This window comes from Uloborus diversus, chromosome 8 (assembly GCF_026930045.1).
Source record: "Uloborus diversus isolate 005 chromosome 8, Udiv.v.3.1, whole genome shotgun sequence".
NCBI lineage: Eukaryota > Metazoa > Arthropoda > Arachnida > Araneae > Uloboridae > Uloborus > Uloborus diversus.
This window is the reverse complement of record NC_072738.1, coordinates 151,285,283-151,312,252: the sequence shown is the minus strand read 5'-3', so window position 1 is coordinate 151,312,252 and position 26,970 is coordinate 151,285,283. Positions and strand designations below refer to the sequence as shown.

Genomic DNA, 26,970 nt, shown 5'->3' with positions numbered 1-26,970 from the left:
GTTGTAGCACTACTCATGGTTTCAACTGACTTCAACACATTGGAAAAGAATGCAAAAGCACGGCATCAAGAGCGGTTATGGTTATACTGTGGACGCCGATTAGTTGAATCAGTGGTTAATTCAGTGGCATCGCAATGATGTGACAACACTTCCAATCAACTAAGAACAAAGGATGATTCAAATTTGACATTCTTTACTTTTTAACATAAACATTCTGTTGTAGCACTACTCATCGTTTCAACTGACTGCAACACATTGGAAAAGAATGCAAAAGCACGGCATCAAGAGCGGTTATGGTTATACTGTGGACGCCGATTAGTTGAATCAGTGGTTAATTCAGTGGCATCGCAATGATGTGACAACACTTCCAATCAACTAAGAACAAAGGATGATTCAAATTTGACATTCTTTACTTTTTAACATAAACATTCTGTTGTAGCACTACTCATGGTTTCAACTGACTTCAACACATTGGAAAAGAATGCAAAAGCACGGCATCAAGAGCGGTTATGGTTATACTGTGGACGCCGATTAGTTGAATCAGTGGTTAATTCAGTGGCATCGCAATGATGTGACAACACTTCCAATCAACTAAGAACAAAGGATGATTCAAATTTGACATTCTTTACTTTTTAACATAAACATTCTGTTGTAGCACTGCTCATGGTTTCAACTGACTTCAACACATTGGAAAAGAATGCAAAAGCACGGCATCAAGAGCGGTTATGGTTATACTGTGGACGCCGATTAGTTGAATCAGTGGTTAATTCAGTGGCATCGCAATGATGTGACAACACTTCCAATCAACTAAGAACAAAGGATGATTCAAATTTGACATTCTTTACTTTTTAACATAAACATTCTGTTGTAGCACTACTCATCGTTTCAACTGACTTCAACACATTGGAAAAGAATGCAAAAGCACGGCATCAAGAGCGGTTATGGTTATACTGTGGACGCCGATTAGTTGAATCAGTGGTTAATTCAGTGGCATTGCAATGATGTGACAACACTTCCAATCAACTAAGAACAAAGGATGATTCAAATTTGACATTCTTTACTTTTTAACATAAACATTCTGTTGTAGCACTACTCATGGTTTCAACTGACTTCAACACATTGGAAAAGAATGCAAAAGCACGGCATCAAGAGCGGGTATGGTTATACTGTGGACGCCGATTAGTTGAATCAGTGGTTAATTGAGTCAGCCGCTTTAAATGAATCAAATTGTCAAAAACATAATAAAATCTAGCTTTATTGAATCAGCCGCTTTATGGAATCAAAATTGCTTAGAACAAATGTGATTCATTAAGCGGCGGCCACTGTAAAACAAATTCGCAATCGCAGAGATTATTTGCATAAATAATTCGTACAATTACATTTTGTTACAGGAAATTAATATTTGTGAAATTTGTAGTACCTAGGCTAGGAGACTTATTTTAAAAAAAAAGATATTAAGAATGCAATTTTGAAATTTGATTTATTTTTTTCCCCAAATTGTGAAATAGTTATCGTGCGGTGTCTTGTGGAGCAGAAGACCTCTCATAGTTTGCCTAAGTCACATTTTCCATCTTTGCATGTCTGTGAAAGAGAGAAAAAATGTTTTAGTATCAATAAAAGTTGCTTCTATTTGAATGAAAAGGTTTTATTACTATCAAAACCAGTTAGGGGAGGGTGGTGAGCAGAGAGACGAAAAGTATAAAATTCAAGAAATTTGGTAAACTTTCATTCTATAAGAAAAACTTTAAGGTGGATTTGTAATGCAGCTTAAGTATAAAAATTTTTGAGACACAAAACATTTCATTACTGTTTCAAGCATAGACTAATAATAAGAGTAGACAGAGCTTTCTCATTCTTGCTGATGAAGAAAATTGGTTCATAGATGTATCATGTGACTGGTGGAAGGGCTTGGCGAAGACTTTGGCAGCATGGTTGCTAGATGGCAGCATTATCTATAGTTTGGCACTCGACATGTATTTTAAGACAATGTGTTTTCATTTAAAAAAAATTCCAGGTGCAGAGATTGAACTGTTTTTCTTTTAGTTATGCATTATTTTGACATTAGTAATAGTTTTTGATCAATTTTCAGTAACTTTGATTTCATTTGGAGCTGTCAGCGTTGGCGTGAACGAAATAGCGTAAACGTTTTGCGTTAACGCAAAAATGTACTAATCGGCATCTTAAACTGAAATTGTAGGTAAAAATCTTACCGTTTGCCAATTCTTCTTGGTCGCTTGCATCTTTTAATGCTTAGAGAGTTATTGAAATTGACTAAAGAAAATGCACAATACTGTCTAAACGAAAAACTAACTATATTAACAAAATATTTACAACTTAGAATAACAAATTTACAAATCGGACTCCATAAAAGATCATTCTTCCGTGTTCCATCAATTCTATTTATTTTATTTCTCGCTGGCGTTGATCGTCTGCTACGATCAACGCCCGCTGTTGCTAGGATATCCACCAGTCACATGGTTTGGTTTAAGAGCAGCAAAAGGATTGCCATAGCTCGGTATATTCTTATTATTAGTCTATGGTTTCAAGTTTTTGAGATAATATAAAAAACGAGCTGATGTGTGCATCACATGACTTCCTTTTACTCCAATTTAATGTCATTTCCTCATTATTGGCATTTTTAATGTGATTCAATAGTTTACTCTCTAAATATCACCAACAGTGGGCAAATTGAAGCAAATTTTTTTTAAAAAAATCGCCAAATTTGTCGCCTAGTTGACAACAAAACTTGGCGACCAGAAGACTGGCGATATATCGCCAAGTGTCCGTCAAATTATAACACCACTTGAGTTTATATCGAAATTAACAATGATTTGCCCCCAAAAAGGGGCAAAAGACCCCTTTAGAAACACCCGAATGCAACCAAAAGGGGAGGTGCACAACTAGAGACCCCACTAGGAGTCTACGATCCAAATTTCAGCTTTCGAGGACATACCGTTCTTGAGTTATGCGACATACATACGCACATACGCACATACGTACATACAGACGTCACGGGAAAATTCGTTGTAATTAACTCGTGAATCGTCAAAATGGATATTTCACGTGTCTATACGTTCTTGGGCACTTATCCACGTGTGGTCGAGTCGAAAAAAAAAACTCAACATTCATTCGGGGGTGAGTAAAATGGAAATTAAGGTCGATTTTTGAGTGAAATTTTTTTCGCGAATACAATACTTCCTTTTTTTGTAAAAGGAAGTAAAAAGGAAACGTCAAATTTCGTCTTACTGTACCCCACGCATGGACACAGTGAGACAGCATACAAGGCGCAAAGAGACAGCATTTAGCGTTGAGTGAAACTTAATATGTTCAAAGTTTTAAATCAAAATTAAATCATAATGAAAAAAAAAGATTCAAGTTTCATGGTACATCTTTAAAAAAAATTTAATTTTTAGACCATAAAAAAGATTGATTTCGCTTAATATCATTTCTTTTCGTTGAAGTTTATCTCTGATAACTTTCTCAACTTTTAAGATATTGAACTGGAATTTTATTATGAGTCGGATAATCTACACTGCTCAAAACAATTGGGGGAGCTCAAAACCGAGCGTGACAGCCACGTATTTGCATACAATGGATAGTACACGCGTATCAATAAGCAGTACAGAAAAAAGACGTAAAAAAATTTGGAATTAAGCTTTAATTCTTTGAAAATATGGAAAAAACATAAAAAGATGATTTATGGCACTAATTTGGTTACATGTAAACTATAAAAAAAGGTACCGTTTAGACATGATGCATAAGTTATAGTAGGGTGTTTGGTCTCTTCGAACAGCTAAGACTGCTGCTCACCTGTTTGCCATGGATGCGATGAGGTTATCGATCTGATTTTGGGGAATACTGTTTCACTCCTCAAGAAGTGCAATCTCCAAGTCTCGAACAGTAACAGGCGGCCTTGGTCGCGCAGCAATGCGTCGTCCGAGCATGTCCCAAACATGCTCGACTGGATTCAGGTCAGGAGAGCACGTTGTTCATTCCATACGCTGTATTGTTTCAGCTTCAAGCATGTTCTCCACCAAACGAGCTCAATGCGGTCGGGCAATATCATCCTTGAAAACAAAGGAATCTCTAATGGCTCCAGCGTAAGGGAGGACATGAGGTCGCAGTATCTCGTCTGCATACCTTCGGCCCGTCAAAGTGCCATTCCGAATGATATGCAGGTCCGTACGTCCGCCTATGCTGATTCCACCCCATACCATCCAACCAACTCACCTGTATTGTGACCTTTCAATAATAAATGCGGAGTTATTTCGAGTGCCCCTGTCCCTCCATACCAGAACACGTCGGATGTCACACTCCAGACTGATTTGGGACTCATCTGTAAACAGCACTTGGCTCCAATCATGTTGCTCTCAATCTCGATGTTCCGCAGCCCATCTTCTTCGGACCGCAGGGTGTCGTGGGGTCAACGGAATGCAGATCATTGGCCTACGTGCATAGAGCCCTCCCTCATGAAGCCGAGTACGTACTGTTTGGCTGGACAATGGACATCCTTCGTCCTATTGCCAAGAGCAACTGTCTTTGCAGCTGCGTAGCATTCTCTGTTCTGTTTCGACGGGCTGTTAACAGTGCATACCGGTCATCAGTTGCTGTAGTGGCGTGTGGCCGACCTTGCCCTGATCGACGTCTAACATTTCCTGTCTCTTGGAACAGATTCCACAGCCTTGCAACAACACTTCTAGAGACTCCAACAACGTCCGCGACACTACATTATGTTTGCCCGGATTCCAGTCTGCCTATAACACGCCATGTCATGGATTCCGGTAAATCACATTGTTGTGACATTCTCAAGTAACCTTGTCTCAAGAAAAATACTGTGCAATCGAATTTTACAGTTACGGCAATAAAACAGACGTTTCTGGAACATCCCGATTTCTGCCCTTATCTCCTTTTTCTGGTTTTTGACGTCATGAACACAGATTTGCACATAACTTTTTCTTTTTCGTGGTAGGTTTTAAATTATGAATTGTTCATGTTATGTTACTTATTAGTATACATCTTTGCGTAATTTTGTTAAAAGCATGTGCTCCCCTAATTGTTTTGAGCAGTGTAGTTGGGATTTAGGTTATGAAAGTTATAAATTGCAATCTTTCTCGCATGCGCAGAGAAAAAGTAATTGCTTTAAACATTCATATTTTATCAAATTTTCAACATTTTAATTTTAAATTTTAGTATTATACTTCACTTGTATGCTGTCAAGTTTTCTGAAAGTTTGGTAAGTTTTGATGGAAAACCTTGCGTATTATGAGCAAAAAATCTTCCAATAAAATTCGTTGTTCTGAGAGAAATGCTTATATCTTCATGAATATCAGTGGTATTTTCTCGAAAGTGCGTAAAATGATTGTACATAGTAAGGTAAGTAATTTCTCAAATTTTCTGCTTATTCTCAGCTATTTACGATGAACGATAATTAGAAAACGTTTTTGTTTTCTTCAATTTGTTGCTGATCCCCTAAATGCTTGGGTGATATAACTTTTAAAGGAAAATGACAGCTGAAACATACCTTTTGTGTGACAAAAGTTACAAAGCAATTGGTCTCTTATTTACCGAGAAATCCTTAAAGATGTGTGTTTTTGAAAGTGTCCCAATACTTTTGGTCATAGCACACAACACACTAGATAACGCTACAATGAATTCTTATAATTTTTAATGAAATTTAACGTAAAGTAACTCTTACTGTTTACTTTACATAAAAGAAAGATGAAAACTATTTATAGTACTATTACAGTACTTAGTGAGGAACTATTACACTGTAATTAGAACAAAGAAAGTCGAATGAACTTCTCGAAATTACACGATTTCACACAAAGAAATGCGAGCTAATTTCTATTAGGAAAAACTTACTTGAACTCATTTTTAAAAATCGCTGATTTCCGGCTGAGAAAAGTTCTGAAATGTGCATTCGGATTTTTGACTTTCGGATTTTGGACGTTCTACAGTGCATGAGTTGATGTATGAAAAGCAGTAGGTCAATTTTTTGAAAATCCTCGAGATAGGCCCTTTTTGAAGTTAGCTTCAATTTATCTCAACATTTCCGCTACAAAACCAGAAATGAGAGGAATAAATACCTAATTTAAGTAGAGATAATGAATGCGAGAATCAATGTGCGTAATAAGCACACGAACAGCAAAAAAAAAAATGGCAAGACTAATTTCGGAATAAAAAAGAAACCCCTTCATCTACAAAAAAATGGCATACGAAGAAATCCGGGGGAAAAAAATATGAATTTCTGATGTTTCGAATACATTATTCTTTTTTCCGATTTCTTATACTCTGAAAAACAGAACTATTTTGCACTGTTCCTTGTTGATAACTCTGAAGCGCACTCCAGCAGTTTTATTGCTCTTTGTGCTTTTAATGCGTTGATTTCCTCATTTATAACTAAACTAGCTGCGTCGCCCGGCTTTGCATGGTCTACCTCGAAAATAAAAGTTAGGTCAAATGACGCGTGTTCAACAATCACGCTTAAACAAAAAAAAAAACAGTAAAATTTTGCTGCAGATTCCGGAAAAAAAATCAAAAAGTAAACATTTTAAATCCCCCCAGTTACAGGAAAAGCCTTTAAAAGAAAAGCCAGAATTTTATTTGTTCATATTCGAGAAAAAAAATGGCAACAGATCTTTCTTCACAATGATTTTCCTCACGCTACAAATTTTAATAAAAGCATTGTTGCGGAAAGTTGAGATGAAGCACTGAATAATAATTTGAATGGAGGAAAGCCTTCCAAAAATAGGGATTTTATGTCGAAATCTGAGTGTCATAACTAATAGTTTTTAATTGATATTTCCGCTAATTATTATCAGAGGATTATGTTAAATAGCCGAACATAGAGACGGGAAGATTACGAATCCATCGATACCTGGTTCGATGGTCAGTTCACTATCGTTAGGGAGAAGAAGCTTGGACATTTTTTTATTTCCAATGGCTGGCAGCAAGAAAAGGTTACAAAGAACAAAATAGCAAAAACAAACACAGAACAAGGAACAATACAGGAACAATAGAGTGAAATATTTAGCTGCCGATACGCTCTCTTGCTTCCCAATAACAGTCACACAGGCTGCGTCTGGAAAGCTGGGTGCAAGTGTGCAGATGACGAATGTCCATTTCATCGTTTGAATTGCAAAGGGGACAATTGGGACTCTTGACAATCCTCAAGTGGTGAAGGTTTTTTGGTAAACAGTCATGGCCAGTTAAAAGTCGAAACAAAGCTACTGACTCTGCTCTTGGTGCTGAAGGGACAAAATCACGGTTTATAAACCAAACTTTGTGGTTGCTTCTAGCTTTTAGGTCTTGCCAAAAAAAAACTCTTGATTTTTTCCTTATATATATAACTTTATTGCATTGAATGGGACTGGCTCATTTGGTAGTTGAATAATAGCAGACCCCCTCTTGGCCAGAGCATCAGCAAGCTCATTTCCTCTAATCCCACAGTGTGCAGGGATCCACTGCAACACCACTTTTATATTCTGCTGCACCAGATCGTTAATGAAACTGCGACATTCAGAAATTTCCTGCGATTTGCAGCTCTTTATCGATGCTATCGCCTCAATAGCCGCTTGAGAATCCGATAGGACAACGCATCCCTTAAGTACTTGGACATAGATACATAGATACATACATAGATAAGCTCAGTTTTTAATCATATAAAGTACACGGTTAAAAATAGTTGAATAAGTTGAATTGGAGTCGGCAGAAGTGTATCTGGTACTTTTCACCGAACCGAAGCTCGAACAACGAAAAGATCCCATATAAAAATTTCCCACCCCCATCTTTTTTAATCAAAGTACGATTTTATACATAATTATGATTAGAGGAATATATTTCTGCGGGGTTTCCTATCAAAATATGGCCGGAAGTAGGGAGAACTCGCTCCGCCATCTTGGAATTTAGGTGCGTTCTTTCCGTTTTCGCTTCATATCTCAAATACTATTTATTTGCTAGTAAAACAGGCCCGGCTCCTAGGGTAGGCGGCCGCCTAGGGCAGCAGATTTTAGGGGCGGCAAATTGCGAAATCGAAAAAAAAATTTTAAAGTATGAATACCTGTTTCAGCGCCATAAGATTCACTGCTTCAATGCTAAAAAAAATAATTTAGTGTGTGTACCAGTGCTTGGATGTGCAAAACATAGTTTGGAATTTAACTAGAAATCCAATTTAATTTTAGAGGCGGCAAATTGCGTGATTTAAAAGTCTTTTAAAAATATTAATATTTGTTCCAGTGCTATAAGGTGTACTACTTTGATGTTAAAAAAGATAATTTAATGTGTGTACCAGCGCTTGGATGTGCAAAATCCTGTCTAGAAACTCACTTTTATTTTAAGCACTTTTTGCTATTTTTTGTCATGTATTTATGTTTTAAGTTTTAGCAGATTGGCAACATCGAGAAAACAAACCACGTAACTTGATATTGGAAATGATTAATTTTAAAATTGTAGGGTCTGGTGGGGTAAAGTGGTCATAAAATCGTAGGTTTTCAAATTAGGTGAATAATAAATACAATAAATTCTTTAAACACTTAAACTTTTTTTGTTTTTATTTTATATTGCATTAATAAAGAACACGGTACATTGAGTTTTATGAAAATAAATATTGATTTAAGTAGTGTTATAGCACTTTCTTTTCCCTTTGTATTTATGACTACTATACCCCATGGGGTGGGGGAAAGTGGTCATAGCATGGGGTAAAGTGGTCATAGTTAAAAGTAGATGCAAAATCATTATAAACAACCCTAATATTTGTATTTTTCGGTTATTTTTATAGTTACAAGTATATGCACAAGCATATGTGTGTATACACGAGTATAGTATACATGTCGTGTAAACATTAGTAAATACGTTCATATATGAGTAGATACATGTATGCATCAGATACATTCATGCACGTGCCTACTCAAGTATATACGAGTATACACGAGTATATAAGCATGTATACGTGATTACCTACAGGAGTGTATACGTGTCTACACGAGTATATACGTGTCACGTGTATGTACGGGTATATATGCGTGTAAATGAACATCATATGAGTGTATGCACTTGTATCTCGAGTATATACATGCATACATGGGTATATACGTGTACAGTAGACGTAAACACGGATGTGTAAATGTACATGCACACATATACGGGTATACCCGACTTAACTCGTGGATACATTCAGTGCGTGTTTGTATGTGTCTACTCACATTGTGAAGCACGAGCTATACGTATGTATACGTACAAACACGATTATATACCTGTATAGACGTATATACGTACACTTACGTGTATACACCACTACATGTAGGTATACACGAGTATATAAGCATGTATACGTGATTACCTACAGGAGTGTATACGTGTCTACACGAGTATATACGTGTCACGTGTATGTACGGGTATATACGCGTGTAAATGAACATCATATGAGTGTATGCACTTGTATCTCGAGTATATACGTGCATACATGGGTATATACGCGTACAGTAGACGTAAACACGGATGTGTAAATGTACATACACACATATACGGGTATACCCGACTTAACTCGTGGATACATTCAGTGCGTGTTTGTATGTGTCTACTCACATTGTGAAGCACGAGTATACGTATGTATACGTACAAACACGATTATATACCTGTATAGACGTATATACGTGTGTGCCTACAGAGTGAATCCAAGCACTTGGGCAAAAATCTAAGGGGTGTGAGAGGGAAGGATAAGAAGCAAAGAATTATAAGTAACTTACGTTCGCTGACACGCTACATGCACACAAAGCCAGAAACTGATGGATGCAAAACAAATCACAAATATGTTACACAAAGATGATTTTACCCAACATTTTAGTTTTTAAGAAATATTTAGAGCAGTTGTTAAAAGTTACGGCCTGTAGTAGCTCTAATACAAGCATCGGAACAAAGGCGCAGCAGCTGATGAAAGTTTTTCAAAAGTCTTGTTATTGCAACAGAGCGTGCTTTGTGATTGCGACGCACAAGTATCCCAGCTGCAGCCCACAAATTTCATCATTCTTCCTTAAAATTTTCTTGAGACCTAAAATGTTGTGTAAAATTGTCTTTGTGTAATAAATTTTTAACCAGTTTTGCATCCATCAGTTTCTGGATTTGCGTGCATGTAGCGCGTCAATATTGTGTTTGTGACCTTATGTGTGATTCTTGCTTCTTATCCTCCACTCTAACACTTTTTAAAAATTTGCCCAAAAGTTTAAACTCACCCTGTATACTTGTATATCATATGCTTGTATGTAAATGTCTACTCGAGTACGTACGAGTATATATGTGTCTACCTGAGTATATCAGTGTTTATTCGCGTATAAGCGAGTATTTACGTGTATAGTCGAATGTATATCTGTATGGATTAAAAATACTTGCAGATAACCATATACGTATTTATTGGTGAATTAATGTGAATATGTCTATATACGTGCCTACACGAGTATATGCTTATGCATACGCATATACTCGTATATTTCACCCCATTTACTGTAAAAACAATATATATTAAGTGAAATTAATATTTAATTTATATCTGCCTTATACTTAACGATTAAGTGACATTAGAAGAACAATACTTGTTAAGCCTAATATTATGACCACTTTACCCCATCTTACTTAAAGTGTTCTAAAAAATTATCTAAAATAGATTCAGCTAACTGCTAATGAGTAAGAGTTCTTGAGACATGTAGGAAGCTTCCCATGCAGTCAATCTGTTCATAACTCTAACAAACAAAATTTTCTAAGGAAGTTAAAAGAGGTGTTTAGATTTTAAAACTTTTCATATTTACACAAAATATTTTTTTTACCAAATAAAATTTTGCCAGTTGTAAAATTTTGTACTCAAAATGTAGTTTCTAACTGCCCTACTCCATAATAAAATTTTCACATTCATTCGAACATTTATTTCCGAGCTATAGCCATTTATTTGACAAATGACCACTTTACCCCATTGACCACTTTCCCCCACCAGACCCTACTGATCAGAATTGTTGGTAATAAAATCTTGATACAATACTTAACATGGTGTCAGAGTATAATGTGCTCACGTAGCCAGTACTAGAAGCAAAAAGTGCTCTTCATTAGTCCTTTTATTTGTAAAATCTGAGTCCGGGAGTTAAAAAAAAAAAAGGCTGCAAATCTTCCAACAATAGCAGCTTTTCATCCCTTCTCAAATCCATCTGAGGCTTGGCACCATTGGCGAGAAGATTTTAACGATTATGTAGAAGCATTAAAATATGGTAAAGAAGGTTATTGGAATGCAGTTTACGCCTCTTTCAAATTCCTGGAAATAAGCCAGAAAAGTGAAGAAAAATTCGAGGATTACTATTCACGTTTACGCTGCGCAGTAGTGGAATGCAACTACGGTGTACTTTCAGATCGAATGCTTCGTGATAAAATAATTCAAGGACTTGATGATAAATCGTTACAAGAGCGATTGATTCGGGAAACTTACAAAAATAAGAAAACTTTGTATGAAATCGTGGCTGAATGTAAAACAGCCGAGCCAAGTAAACTGCAAGCGGCAGAAATGGGTGAGAAAGTTGAGAAAATTAATTTAGATGATGTAAATAAAATACAAGGAAAATCGCACGTATTCGCAAAGACGCGAATTGCTGTGTGAAAATTGTGGAAAAAGTCATGCGCCAAGAAGATGTCCTGCATTTGACGATAAGTGCCGAAACTGTGGCGGAAATAATCACTGGTCCAAAGTGTGCCGAATAAAATTAAATAATAGACAACGTTTGCCAAGTGTTAATACTGTAGAGCAAACTAGTGGCTCTGATTCAGAAAATGGGTATACTTAAAAGAGTTGAAATATGTAAATCATCTGGAAGAAGGAAAATCAAGAAATGTTTGGCTTCACAAATTAGACTTAAATGGAAATGAAGTCACATTTAAACTGGGCACGGGAGCTCAAGTTAATGTCATTCCAAATTGCGAGATATTAAAATGGGTTGAAAAGCCATTGGTGAAGAAGATCAAATACTTGTACTTGATTACAGCGATAATATTGTGCCGATTCTTGGTGAATGTATGCTTAGATGTAAAACAGCGAAAATGAATAAAATTCTCAAATTTTTAGTTACCTCTTTGGATTCAAGTCCAATATTAGGCCTCAAAGCTTGTGAGGAATTAGGTCTTATTCAAAGACTTTATAATGTACTGAGACCTGTGAGCTACTTAGGTGAAACTCCTGGGGAACTTTTGAACCAATTTTCTGACGTATTTAGAGGGGTTGGTCGTTTAAACCGTTCAGTAAAAATAAAACTGAATGATCACTACACTCCTCACATAGCAGCACCCCGCAAAATACCTCTTGCTTTGCATGATAGAGTTAAAGAAGAACTGAAAAATATGATGGATTCGGGAATTATTACAAAAGTGGATGAACCAACAGAGTGGGGTGAACAGCATTGTTGTTGTTAATACCGACAAAAAGTTACGCAACTGTCTGGACCCAAGACCACTAAATGAAGTTATCATACGACCTCACTACCCGATACCAACAAATGACAGCCTTATCACACGACTTCAAGGAAGTAAAATATTTACGATTTTAGATGCAAAGAATGGCTTTTTGCAACCACCACTGGATACAGAATCGTCATTCTTAACTACATTTACAACCCCACGGGGAAGATATAGGTATTTAGTTCTGCCATTTGGCCTTAATAACGCTGCAGAGGAATTTCAGAGAGCTATGGAAGAAACTTTTGATGATATGCCGGTAGTAAACTCATATTTTGATGACATTGCTCTAGGTTCATCGTCCATTGAAAAGCACTGCAAATTATTGCATAAAGTTTTAATGCGAGCTACGGAAGCCAATTTGAAGTTCAATATCAGTAAGACCCAACCTGCAAAGTCGGCAGTTAATTATTTAGGTCATACTTTATCTGACAAAGGAATAGAACCAGATATTAAGAAAGTAAAAGCCATTGTTGCGTTCCAGCACCACAGAGCCGTGAAGAGTTGCAAAGATTCCTTGGTATGGTGACATATTTATCTAAATTTACTTCTCACCTCTCGAGTTTAACCCATTCTTTAAGAGAACTGTTGAAGAAAGATAGTGGTTATGGGACGCAAATATTCAACGAGATTTTGCGAAAATCAAGAAAGCTCTAGTATTAGCTCCATGCTTACAATATTTTAATGAAAATAAAGCTGTGACAGTATCTGTAGATGCAAGTCGCTGTGGACTTGGAGCCGTTCTGCTGCAAGACAACAGACCTGTAGCATATGGATCTGCATCACTAAGTGAGACACAGCAACGATATGCCCAGATTGAAAAAGAGTTGCTTGCCGTAATCTATGGTTTAGAACATTTTAACTACTATACTTATGGAAGACCAGTGATCGTCCAGACTGATCACAAACCATTGAGTGGGTTAAAAGAGAAGCAGTATGATACTATATCACTTGGGCTGCAACGAATGAAGACTTAACAGATATGATGTCAAGCTTGAGTACATCCCAGGAAAACTATTATTCATTGCTGATACACTTTCCAGAGCTCAATTAAAAGAAGAAAAGTTTTAAAATGAAGAAGAGACAGAAGCAAGTGTAAAAATGAATATTCTAACTCAGGCTTCACCAAGCAAGTAGAAAGATATTGCAACAATTACTTTAAATGATGAAGAATTACAAGATGTTTTATATCATACTAGCAGTACCTGCACAGCGATGCCCGTGTTAAAAATTTGATGGAAGTCCGTTGAATAGAGACCGTCGAGAGAGATCTGGAGTAAAAAATCTCGCTTTTTCCAATGCTGTCAAAAGAAAACTGTGGGACAATTCCTTCACTTTTTATTGATAGATTTAATGAAGAAAGTATTGCCTAAATTTCAGTTAAGCCTAAAAACGTTCGAGCTAAAAACGCAAATTACTCCCGCCGTAATTAAGTTAGAGCATTGAAATAAATTGTTTAGAACTCAGAAAATTCTACCCTTTTTAACGATATATAATATTAATATGTGCAAGTAATTTTTCACCCCATTAATAGCCAATAATAGGCAATTTACATGAAATTTGGGCCTAAATTTGAATAAAAAAAGAACTATTTATCGGATTTTTTCGAATTATAGCCTATGTTACTCAGTAAAAAAGCACCTTTCATATAGTGAAAGAATTTTTAAAATAGGTGCAGTGGTTCCGGAGATTACCTCGAACATATAAACACACAAAAATCCGCCCTCTCTCTTTATAATATTAGTAAAGATAAAAAATGGGTGGGATGATAAACGAAGTACTAAGAAACTCGCCCAACCTTACTAGCATTGTAGAGATGAGTTATACTCTACAGAAGAAGGAATTATTTGTCGTGGTCAACGGTTAGTTGTGCCACAAGCTTCAAGATCAGAAATACTAAATATATATATAATATATATATATAAGTTGCACTTAACTCACAGAGGTGTAGTATCTTGAAAAAAGAAGGCAAAAGAATACTTTTACTGGCCTTCCATGAATATTGATGTAGAAAGCCTTATTAACAGATGTAAAAGTTGTCAGGAGCACCAACGTAACAATCAAAGAGAAACTCTGATTGAACAAGAAGTACCTGAAAGGCCATGGCAAAAAGTGGGCTGTGAATTTTTTCATTTGCAAGGTCAACAATATATTTTATTGATCGATTATTTTTCAAAATATGTGAAAGTTCAGTCAGTGAAGCATAATAGTGCACAAAACGCAACTACTATCTTTAAATCTATTTTCTCCAGACATGGCATTCCGGAGGAGTTCGTGAGTGATGGGGGACCGCCATTTGACTCAGAATGTGTAAAAAGTTTTTGCGTGAAATGGAGCATAAATCATCAGATCACGTCACCATACTTTCCTAGGGCAAATGGACAGGTTGAAAGAGCAATTCAGACAATAAAAAAAGTCACAGACAAAAGCAGCACAAGATGGAAAAGACTTATATACGGTCTTGATGGACTACAGAACCCAACCATCTTCTGATCTTCCTTCTCCCGCTGAGTTGTTGATGGGTAGACGACTTAGATCCCTTTTGCCATCGCATCCAGAGAAAATGCGACCAAACTTCCCATTAAAGAAAGCACAAGAATCTTTAAAGATGCGACAGAAAGCACTAAATAAATATGCAAACATACATGGAAAAGAGTTGCCAATTCTTCATGATCAGGCAAAGGTATGGTTTCGTAAAATGCCGAACGAGCCGTGGAAGCAAGGAACTGTCATTCAATCTAATCATAATTCTCGGTCTTATGCAAAGAGTTCTATAATAGGGTAGAGACTGAATCTGGCAACAGTTCCATGTTCCAGTAAGGGGAAAAAATAACTAGACGTTAAATCCCGGTTATCACAAATTTGCCATTTCAACTGCGCTTGCGCGCGGACTAAGCTTTTTGGGCTTTATGTTTTAAGATTTCGTGTTGCTTGTTTATATTTAGGCTGAGCGAGAGTCCCACCAAATTAATGAATGCGATTAGAATATTTTCACAGCGATTTCGTGATATATTAGTGATATATTATACGAAACTACGGATATGAATAACTGATAATCTTAAGAGAAAAATGACACTTCAGTATTTATTAGTTTGGAAATATTCATTTAACATTAATGTAAAACACGTTGTGTACTTCAAAAATGATTGGAATATTAGTACAGAAATCCGCTTTTTGCGGATATTTTACATTAGGCGTAAACAACTTAATATTATACATTTTTATTTAGGTTGAGAGTTCGGCTTTGTAGTTGAAGTGATGCTGCAATTCTAGTACGCTCTTCTGAGGTTAAAAATGGTCCTGAGAAAGGACATACAAATCAGACACCGAATCCATTAATAATTAAGACGCAAAATTCAATTTTTACCGAGGCCTAAAAACTAAATCAGAGAAAACTTTGTGATTTCTAATTTTTATCTGTTGCTATCTCATATTTATTACCAAATTTAAAATGTTTGTAATTAATTTTAGCAAGATTTTTGAAATCAGCTAAGTCCGCGCGCAAGCGCAGTTGAAATGGCAAATTTGTGATAACCGGTATTTAACGTCGAGTGAAAAAATAGAGTGGCAGAATACAGAACATCGAATTGAGTTCGAGTCGACTAAAAGATTTTAATTCTGCTTTTCGCCTTTGTTTATGTTTTTAAAATGGTGAAATCTTGTTCATCATATGGTTGCACAAACAGAGCAGCTGCACTCAATCAAAGTTTAAAAATTTTTAGATGAGTAATTAAAAAAAAACTTTATTCATGCTTGTGTTAGTGTTTCCAAAAATGAATAATTTTGCATTTGATAAAAATATGTTTCAAACTATTATCGAACTCTATGATAACAGATGGCTTGTGAAATATGTACAATTAACTTTTTATTGGTGATGTGATTTAGTAAATCTGTCCGAAGTTTACTTAAAGGCAACACAGTATTCTTCTTGGATACAACATACAGAAGTAATAAATAGTGCAAATAAATTTGTTTCATGTTATTAAAATTAGAGGATCATCTTACAGACTGTTTGTTTTGTTAAAAATAAATGTGACATTGTAAATAAAAAATGATGCATAAAAGTTTTATTTATTTTTTCTTATGAAGCAGGGTTGAGTGATTTAAATCCAGTTGATTTAAAAATAATTTATTAATTATCAAAAATCATGATTTTTAAAGATAAAATTTTTAAAAGTTTAAAAGGCTGAGTTTGATGGACATGAAGTTCAGACTATTTTTATTAGAAAAACAATGAACGAACAAGTATTACTTATAAGTAATCTTACTAAAAGAAACAAAAAAATTGTTATTAAATAAATTTAATTGAAATCGAAGAAAAATATAAAAAAAAATCATAGTAGCAATTAACATTAAAAGAGAAAGAACTTGCAAAGTATATATATATATGAAACGAGATTACCTTTCAATGAAATTAAAAGTAATAAATTAAATTGGATATGTACCTATTAAGAGTTAAGCTTAGAGTGGTTCAAAAAAAAAAAAAAACCTTTTTTTAGCTGGAGTCCAGGACACACCCTTTTTTTACTTTCTTCTATATCTAATATATAGAAGAAAGTATTGGATTCGTGCAAATTTTCGAATTTCGAATTTTGACGGATTCGAACGTTTTGAGGTGTGCTGAGTCCATTTCGACCATTTTTGGAAAATGTCTGTCTGTCTGTATGTGTGTGTGTATGTGTGTGTGTATGTGTGTGTGTATGTGTGTGTGTATGTGTGTCACGTCTGTGTGTGACCAGTTTTTTGTGGCCGCTCTACAACAAAAACTACCGCATGAAATCGAACGAAATTTAGTACACGTATGTGCCACTATGTGAACTTGTGCCCATTAGTTTTTGGCGCGAATTCCTCCAAGGGGGGTGGAGCAATGGGACGTTTTTCGAGTTACGCGTGCTTGCTATTCCTCAGGAAGTTACTGGCGGAATCAAACAAAATTTGGTCCATATGTTGGTATTAACAGGAACAGGTGCTGATTCAATTTTGGTGTCAATAACTCAAACGGGGGTTGAGCTGTAGAACGTTTTTTGTCGTCAATTGTGACTGCTGTATCTCAAGAAATAATGAACGGAATGAAAGAAAAATTTATCGGCAAGTAGCCCTTAGTGGGTATAAGAACTGATTTTATTTTTGTGTCAACAGCTAAAAGGGGGGTAGCGCAATCACCCGTTCTTTTTTTCCATTTTGAGTGCCCTATCTCAAGAAGTAATGCTACGTTCCGGTTGAAATTTGGAATATATGTGAATCCATATGTAAACAGGCTTTGGTTCTATTTTGACGCCGATCACTCCAAGAGGTGTTGATTTTTTTTTTTTTTTTTTTTTTGCGAATAAAAATATTTTTATTAATGCAACAATAAGAAAGATAAATCGTAATAGATTGTCGTCTGCGTATTTCTCGTGATTTTAATTGTATGGAAATGATAGGAAATATTATCTCAATGATTTAAAATTTTGAACTGTTGCCATCTTATGTTTGTTAACAAATAAAATATTTGTAATTCATTCAAGCAAGGCTTTTAAAATAACTTTCAATTTTCGCTCTTTGCTTTGCTTTTGCAATAATTCAGACATTGGGATGGTCGTCAAGTTTTTGCATGTGTCATTTTGTTTTTGTTGGGAATATTGCTTCCTCGTCAAGCATGGGGAGGGATCAGAAAAAAAAAAGAAAAATATAGAAGAAAGTTTCGTGATGGCCACAACATACTAGTTTTAATTTATTTTTTAGACTTACTAATAGTAATATGCTGTAAAAGTTTTAGTTTCTTACTCAAATTTTAAGAGAGTGCTCAATTCAACATTAGTCGTAGCATGGAAAATGTCACAAGTTTGAAAACATTAAATTTCCCCAGCTGTGTTTTTGTAAATAAATTTTTTTTGCAATGTATATGCATATTATGTATATGCATATTATTTGTATATTATAATATGTAACATTGTTATTTCAGTTCAATGTAATTTTGAACGCCTCTCCCCATATTTACGATGTTTGGGGGAGGGAGTTGAGCACCCTCTTTCAGTTGAAATAAGAAGTTAAAATTCTTCCGGTATATTACTATGCACAAGTCTAAAAATATTGAGGGGTGTCCTGTTATCTAGAAGAAACTTTTTTTTTTTACATGTATTTTTGAACCACCCTAGTTAAACTATTTACTTATTCACTAAAAAATAAACATACAATCCTCCTCAACTTACAGTAAGTCAAAACAGTGAAAAAAAAAATATATATATATATGCATGCGTTTCATAAGATAAGAATTCTAAAAAACAGTCTTCTTTTCAGTCCTTGATGAGTTTTATTAAAATATTTAAAATACAAGAAGCATAAGGTTTCCTTTTTTTCTTCGTCCATTTTATTTCAGGTGTTAGTTATTTTCCCAAAAAGGAAAAAAAAAGGAAAATAATTCAATGTTCTACGCTATTTTTATTCTTTCTCAGTTTATGTAATTCCATATTATTTCCTTTTTTTTCCTTAGAAAAAAGAAAGGTGTTATTTATTTTGATTGTTAAAAAATGTCTGGGAAATACACCCATATGGATATGGGACTTTGTATTGTAGCAAGATTTTATCAAGCTCTGATGTGTAATTATTTTTTTACTGATTTCTGAATAACTCAAACTTAGATTTTATGAATTTTTAACCATATATAGGAAAAGAATTATCTAATTTATCATCTAACTTGCGCATTTTAACTTGTTAATATCAAATACTATATTTAAATAAATTTAAATTTTAAAAATTCTATTTAAATCAAAAAAATCCGATTTAAATAAAAAAAAATCCGCGTTTATATATATATATTTAAAAATCCTTATTTTTATCAACCCTGTTATGAAGTAAGATCCAACACTTTAAACAATATTTCATAATCTGTTTAACAAAATATGTAGAGTTTCTTGTTGTTCTTGAGTACTGATTAAAAATTTCCCGATTTATCTGTTGAAAATCACTGTATTTTGTCAGCGTATTATGTTTTTATACATCATTCATTAAAACTTTTTATACAGTTTAACCTCAAATTATTTGACAAAAATTCCCAGCAGATTCCAATGTTATTTCCATTTGAAATTGCATTTGAGAAAAAATATCAGCAATTTGACGCAGTAAAAAACATTTATCTCGCCGCTTGAATTTTTTCTAAGGAAAAAAAAGGAAATAATATGGAATTACATAAACTGTTGAAAGAATAAAAACAGCGTAGAACAGTGAATTATTTTCCTTTTTTTTTTTCCTTTTTGGGAAAATAACTAACACCTGAAATAAAATGGACGAAGAAAAAAAGGAAACCTTATGCTTCTTGTATTTTAAATATTTTAATAAAACTGATCAAGGACTGAAAAAAAGACTGTTTTTTAGAATTCTTATCTTATAAAACGCATGCATATTTTTTTCGTTTCATAACGAAACTACCGTTCTTGCCACTCTAATCTCTCTCCTACCGGTCTCCGTGCTTGGTCATGGCGGCCAATGGAAGCAGTATACGAGTCGTTCCTCTACCCTATTATAGAACTCTTTGGTCTTATGTTATTAAAGGGAAGGATGGTGGAGTTTATCGCAGAAATAAATTTTAAACTCGTCCAGACAAATCAGAACAATATAGTTCTTCACAAACAAGATCAGTGGCAGATTTTTATCCCTCGACTTTGTCTAAGGAATCAAATCAAGAAATAAATAAAGAACATTCAAGCATGCCAGAACAAATGGTTCACAAAACAAATGTCCAGCAAGCATCCGCGGAAAACCCGGTAAGAAGATCATCAAGAACTATTGTCAAGCCTCAGCGATATGGATACATTTGGACTGAATTTAATTATTTATTTATTTCTGTAGAAAATATTTTAATCCTTTTTATTTCCCTTAAAAAGGGCAAGTCAAGTATTTATGTTTTAAGTTTTAACAGATTGGCAACATCGAGAAAACAAACCACGTAACTTGATATTGGAAATGATTAATTTTAAAATTGTACTGCTCAGAATTGTTGGTAATAAAATCATGATACAATACTTAACATTTTTATTTTATTTATGTGTTATTATTATATGTGTTAATATGTTATTATTATTATTCAATGGAGGGGGGGCACTTGACAATATCGCGTAGGGCGGCAGAACTATTAGAGCCCGCCCTGTAGTAAAATCATGCATTAGTAAATTTAAAAAGCATAAAATTACCCTTAAAAAGGTGATTTTATTTCTAGTTTAGCTGTAAGAGATGAGTAGATATTTAATTTCGAGATGCAAATCGCAATGTTAAATCGTGCACAGCAGGCAAAGTCAACGTGAAGGTAAATTTTCGAGAATTAAGGTAATTTTGAGCGAAAATTGATGAAATAAGCTCCAAACTTAGTAAGATGACAGCAAACTGAGCACATGAAAATAAAAATATTAATTTGAATTTTTGGCATCTTGAATTCAAATCATGTTTTTCGCAATCACGAGCGTGTGTGTGTATGAATGCGCGTGTGTGTTTTTATAGGCGCATGTGTGTGTTTGTGTAGGCGCATGTGGGTGCGTGTGTATGTACGCATGTGTTTGCGTGTTGTGTATGCAGTGCTGTGTGTGTACGCGCGCGCGTCTGTGTAGGCGTTCGTGTGTGTGTGTATGTAGGCATATGTGTTTGTGTCTGTGTGCAGGCACGAGTGTGTGTATGTGTGTATGCGTGCGTGTGTGTGGGGGGGGGGGGGGAATATGGACGCAACCTGGAGACGGTTTTCGCAAGAGGAGCAGCGTCGGGAGGCCGGTCGACGCGACGCACAGTGTGGCATAGTGGGCAAAAATCCACCGAACTCGCGGGTTTTGAGCTAGGATTTTCTATTATGGCTCAAAATGCGGCAAAATTCTTCGACTATTTTGTAGTGGTGCTACAATTTTGAATTTCTTAACCCCCTAAGCCCCGCAGAGCTCAGAATGGACCCAAGTCGCGATTTTGAAAACTAAAAAGTATGACCATATTTTTTCCCTGATATGTGATTCAATGCTTAGTATAAATCGAGGAATCGGATGATAAAACACAACTTTTGGTCGCGGCCGGGTGTTTAGAAATACTTTTTTCCATCGTATAAGTCATTAAAAACATTATTTTTCAGGTTTTTCCGTTGAAAAAATGGGTTTTAACGGTTTTCACACATCTCCCGCGCAAGAACAAATGTATATTTTAATTCTAATCTACAAGTTTTCAATCATTTTCCAAAGTTCAAAAGGCAAAAACCTCCCTAAAACACCGAAAAATTGCTCAAAGTCCGAATTTCAGCTCCAGATTCTACCAGTCCACGGAAATACATCTGTGCAATAGCGGCAAACAGCTTATTTTATATGTATACATTTATATGTATACATTTTGAGAATAAATTGTCTGCGTTCGAATAAAGACCTTTACATTTAAAATTTCCTAATGCTTTTGATGTTTTTAAGAAAATTTAATGTATTTAAGTAACAGTTGAGCAAATGTGTAGACGCAATATTAGTATGTTTGTCTATTTCCTTGGATTAATCGTAATATTTGAATTGTAACAGGTATGTTCACTATTTTACATAAGTACACAAAATAGAAAACTTTGTACTCTGTTACATAAATAAGTATTTAAACAAATTATGTAAATTACATTTTTTTTAAATTAGTTTCAGCGTGTAAGACCAACAAAACAACATAAATTTTAATATAAATTCAATAAAACTTTACAATAAAGTTAAAATAACATGTCTTTACTGTTTTTCATACAGAAAGTGAAAGCTAATGGACATATATTTGTGAAAATTTGTTTTTTAAATTAAATAGAGTGCAGTAAAATCATATAAGTTCATTAATCCTTTCATCCCTACCTTAAATTTAGCTGTATTATAACCTATAAATGATGTTGTTAGGAACAAAACTGGGCTAAAAGGGTTCATCTGAGCATTAATTGTTTAGTTTAAAACACATTAAAATTTTAACATGTGTTTTTACATTTAAAGTTAGAATTCTAACAAAAACGCTTACATAAAAGAGTGAACATAGAGTTACAATTCAATACGATTATTCCGAGGAAACAGACAAACATACTAATTTTGCGTCTACACATTTGCTCAACTGTTACTTTAATATATTAAATTTTCTTAAAAACATCAAAAGCATTCGGAAATTTTAAATGTATATTTATTCGAACGCAGACGATTTATTCTCAAAATGTATACATATAAATGTATACATATAAAATAAGCTGTTTGCCGCTATTGCACAGATGCATTCCCGTGGACAACGGTAGGATCTCGCGCTGAAATTCGGACTTTGGGCAATTTTTCGGTGTTTTAGGGAGGTTTTTGCCTTTTGAACTTTGGAAAATGATTGAAAACTTGTAGATTGGAATTAAAATATATTTGTTCTTGCGCGGGAAATGTGTGAAGACCGTTAAAACCCATTTTTTCAACGGAAAAACCTGAAAAATAATGTTTTTAATGACTTATACGGTGGAAAAAAGCATTTCTAAACACCCGGCAGCGATAAAAAGTTGTGTTTTATCATCCGATTCCTCGAGTTTTACTAAGCATTGAGCAACATATCAGGAAAAAAATATGGTCATACTTTTTAGTTTTCAAAATCGCGACTTGGGTCCATTCTGAGCTCTGCGGGGCTTAGGGGGTTAAGAAATTCAAAATTGTAGCACCACTACGAAATAGTCGAAGAATTTTGCCGCATTTTAAGCGATAATAGAAGATCCTAGCTCAAAACCCGCGAGTTCGGTGGATTTTTGCCTACTATGCCACACTGCGCGACGGTGGTGCTGGCGGGAAAATAAAATGATAGGAATTCAAAACAGTCAAGTGAGAACAATAAGCAATCGTGATTGCTCAATAATCTATTTACAAAACTTGAGACACTGTTATTTCCTTACCCCGGTGGGTCCCACGCCGACCATGTCACAACACAGCTGTCCGTTGGGAGAGGCGTACGTGTTTTCTGATCCATCTTCATAACTGCAGACGACATGACAGGAACGTGGTCTGTCCTAGTAGAAATGATGATATTGGCGTTATTTTTAGCGGTCTTAAACTGATTATTCACATACCTAAAAGTGGGCTCAAGTTTATGTTAACTAAATTGACCATTTCGCACTCCGGCAAGGGAAGTAACACAATGGGGTTGTTTCCTTCAGTCAAAAGTACTACTTTAAGTCACTGAAATTGATAGAATAAGCAAAAAAAATACCATGGAGCGAGAAACAACCTGTATTTTTTCCGACGCTTGATTTTAATTCATTTTTTAAAATGTCAGATTTTAAAAATAAGGCGTGGTCTTTTTTTATGACGTCAAAAATGATGTACTTAGGCACATCTGTCTCCCGGTTGCATATAAACAACATTTACTTAGCTAGGGACCTTGTAATGTTTTGGGTACTCCTGATTGGCCAGCAGACGAAGATGCGCCGGCCATGTTTTTTTCCCCACATCCAGCGCACGTGAACAAATTTCGTTCCTCAGAAATTCTGAATTCACACAAGTTTGAATGTTTTTGATACCTCTCTTCCCTCGAATTAGAATTAGACAACGCAAAGTAAGCATTAAAGAATATGGATGACGTTTTTTCGTGGTAGCCAATCAGCAGTCTTCAAATTTTTACATGGTCTCTTGCAAAGTAAAAGTTGTTTACATGCCTCCCGGTTTCCACGTTATGATAATCAAGAAACGAATTAAATATTGTGCTCTACACTAGCTATGAACCATATCGTTGCCAACACATGTGAGTAAAGAAGCGAATTAAGTATTGTGCTCTGTGAATGGCATTTCATCATTTGTGATGTCATCGGCAGAAGCGTAAGCAATGAAATAGCAACTTAGTCAGTTTAAAAACGAGTATAAGTTCTATACATATCTTATTAGCATTAATAAACAGTTTAATTTTGTAAAAATATTTACTAATAATGTCATTTGTTATTTACTACGAAAAATATTGTTTAATAACGAAAATTTTTATAAAAATTAAATTAAAACTAAGTAAACAAACATGTAAGCAATAAAGTTACCGCCCCTAAACCAGTGTTAAAGAATTTACCATACACTGTTAAAACTACAGGATGCATTCGGCACCTTTCAGGGGAGAAACGCTTGTTCACCAGCGACACCCAATACGGAGCCGAAATCGCACCTCTAAATAGGGTGAAAAACAGGCACCTTTTAAAAAAATAGACAGCCGGAGTGAAAAAAAGGAACCTTCGGAGAGAGAAATGGCACCCCTTACTATAGATCCTCCTCCCCCCCCTCCCCCGTATTGTGTGCGTTTTTGAATACAGCTGTGGTTTTTTTTAAAGTTTTGTTTTGATTTATGATATTCTTCGTTTTGGACATTTTTCACATTGAACTCGATGCTGGAAATGATTAAAACATGTAATTACAGCATTTGATCATATTTCAGAGTTTTCAACATAGTTAAGAAGTGCTCATTGCTCTAACTCAGTGTTTCTCAACCTCTTTTGACTCACGGGGCGCGGTAAAAGCAAATGAAAAACTTTGCGAACCAGTGAAATCTTTATCGTTTTCTTAAAAATTCATAAAATTAATAATATTAATAATAACTCTGGGGCCGTTAAAAACATGTGAAAAATTCAGAGTTCTGACGAGTTTTTTTTTTTTTACAAAAAGTAATGTTAAGAATTAATAAAACAATAAATATCTACCCCTTTACTTGGTATCAAAGATCTGTCACAAATTGTTATAATTTAAGCACGAGTAATTATTTAAATAATGTGAGAAATTATACATTTACTAAAACCTTAACGCATTCCGAAAATGAAGCATAGCTGTACTTATGGATTATTTACATGTAGAGCCAAAAATATTCAGGGATATTACAGTTACGGAAAAACAAAATCGTTTCATAAACGTTAATCAAGAGTAACAAAATAAAATGCACATGAAGTTTTTCGATAGTTAAAAAACCAAAAGAAATTTATAACGCTATCCACACATTAACCGCTAACAGGAAATGATTCTAACATTTGAATGAAAAAGCCAAAAAAAAAAAAAAAAAGCTAGACTGAGAGAGATTTTTTTTTTTCGCTAGCTTTCTGTTATAATCTACGTAGCACAAGAATCATTTTTAATAAGATTCTCACTTGTTGATTATTGATATCTTATATATTTTTTTTTTTTTTCGGTGATTAATAAAAGCTGCTTATCGAGTACTCAAGAAAATAATGACAGATATTTTTAGTAGCGTTTTTAATGATGGAAATTTCACGATAGTAACGGTTAACGGAAATTAAAAGACAGTAGGTAACAGTAACTGAAAAGCAATAAATGCACTTTTAACCACTTAACTATGTTTGAAAGCCCTAAAAGCTACAAAGTGATCAAAAGCTGTACTTACTTGTAATTTCGGATAATTAATCCAAGAAAAATTGTGTTTAAATCCAATAGTGTACTTCATTCAATGTGAAAGACACACAAACGCAATCATCATTTGTCCGCCATATTGAGGTGGTTGAATGTATGTCTAAGGCAAAAGCGCATGCGCAATGAGTCTTTTTTGTGATTGCATGCTGTTTCGGCTCCTCTGCTCTATTTTCTAGCTTGCATTGCACCTTCAGGCACTATGCTTTCACCGTAGAGGGAATATTTTCCCTCGTCTGGAACCCCTGGTTATAACAGTGTAGCTATTCAATAAATAAAAATTAAATTTACCTCTCTAAAAGGAATATAAAATAATTTATTTAAAAAAATATATGAAAAAATCGCTGTAACGATTATTGCTTTTGAACTGATTACTTTATTGGCTTATAATTAAATCCATTAATAATGACCTTACATAAATATCAAGCACATATACATATTATATTCAATACAAATATTTGTTGAAAGAAGGTTACCTTCGGATTTATTTATTTTTTGCGAACAATAGTTCGCTTTCTGATTGGAACTGAATGGGGAAATTTACTGTTACAAATCCTGTAAATAGTAATTATTGTAGTAACGTAACCTGTAAATAGTTTCCCGTAATGAATATACAACCCCTTAACATATGGCTAAAGTATACGAGCCCCCTATTTCTTTTTTTGTTCATTGATAAAATTTGATAACGGTCTACTATTTTCTAGAAGCGTTTGGAATATTTGAGAGATTTCTTTCGATGTTTATAAAAGGGTCCCGCGTGATAAAGAGGGGAGTTTCGATTGAGAATTTGTACTGAGAGTGTATTAGCTCTGTTTATAGCGAGGCATTTTGCTGTGTTGTTTTCGTATTTGGAAGTAAATACGTGTGTAACCGTTGAGTTTACGGTGTTGAGTGATATTTGCTTAATTGCTGATGATTATTTTAGCAGTTGTTAACGATTTCTCTTGTACATAGTGTAAATAAAGCTCCTGTGTTTTTATCAAGAACTGTGTCTTCATTTCAAGAAAGTGGAAGTCGCACCGAATCCGTTACAATTGGCGCCCAACGTGGGGCTACTTCAGGACTTTCTTGCAGTAAGTGTGACTTTGGACATTTTTTCATAAAGACTTTTTAAATTTGGACTTTATTTTTATGG

General features: G+C 34.7%; 1 protein-coding gene across 1 annotated transcript in view; it reads right to left on the bottom strand.

Annotated features, from left to right (window-relative positions):
• LOC129227453 (uncharacterized) overlaps positions 1-26,970 on the bottom strand; it is a 71,495-nt gene that overhangs the window by 26,736 nt on the left and 17,789 nt on the right. Inside the window, exon 3 of the mRNA XM_054862015.1 lies at positions 23,342-23,455. Within this exon, the coding sequence (XP_054717990.1) occupies positions 23,342-23,455 (114 nt within the window). The remainder of the gene's footprint in view (positions 1-23,341; positions 23,456-26,970) is intronic.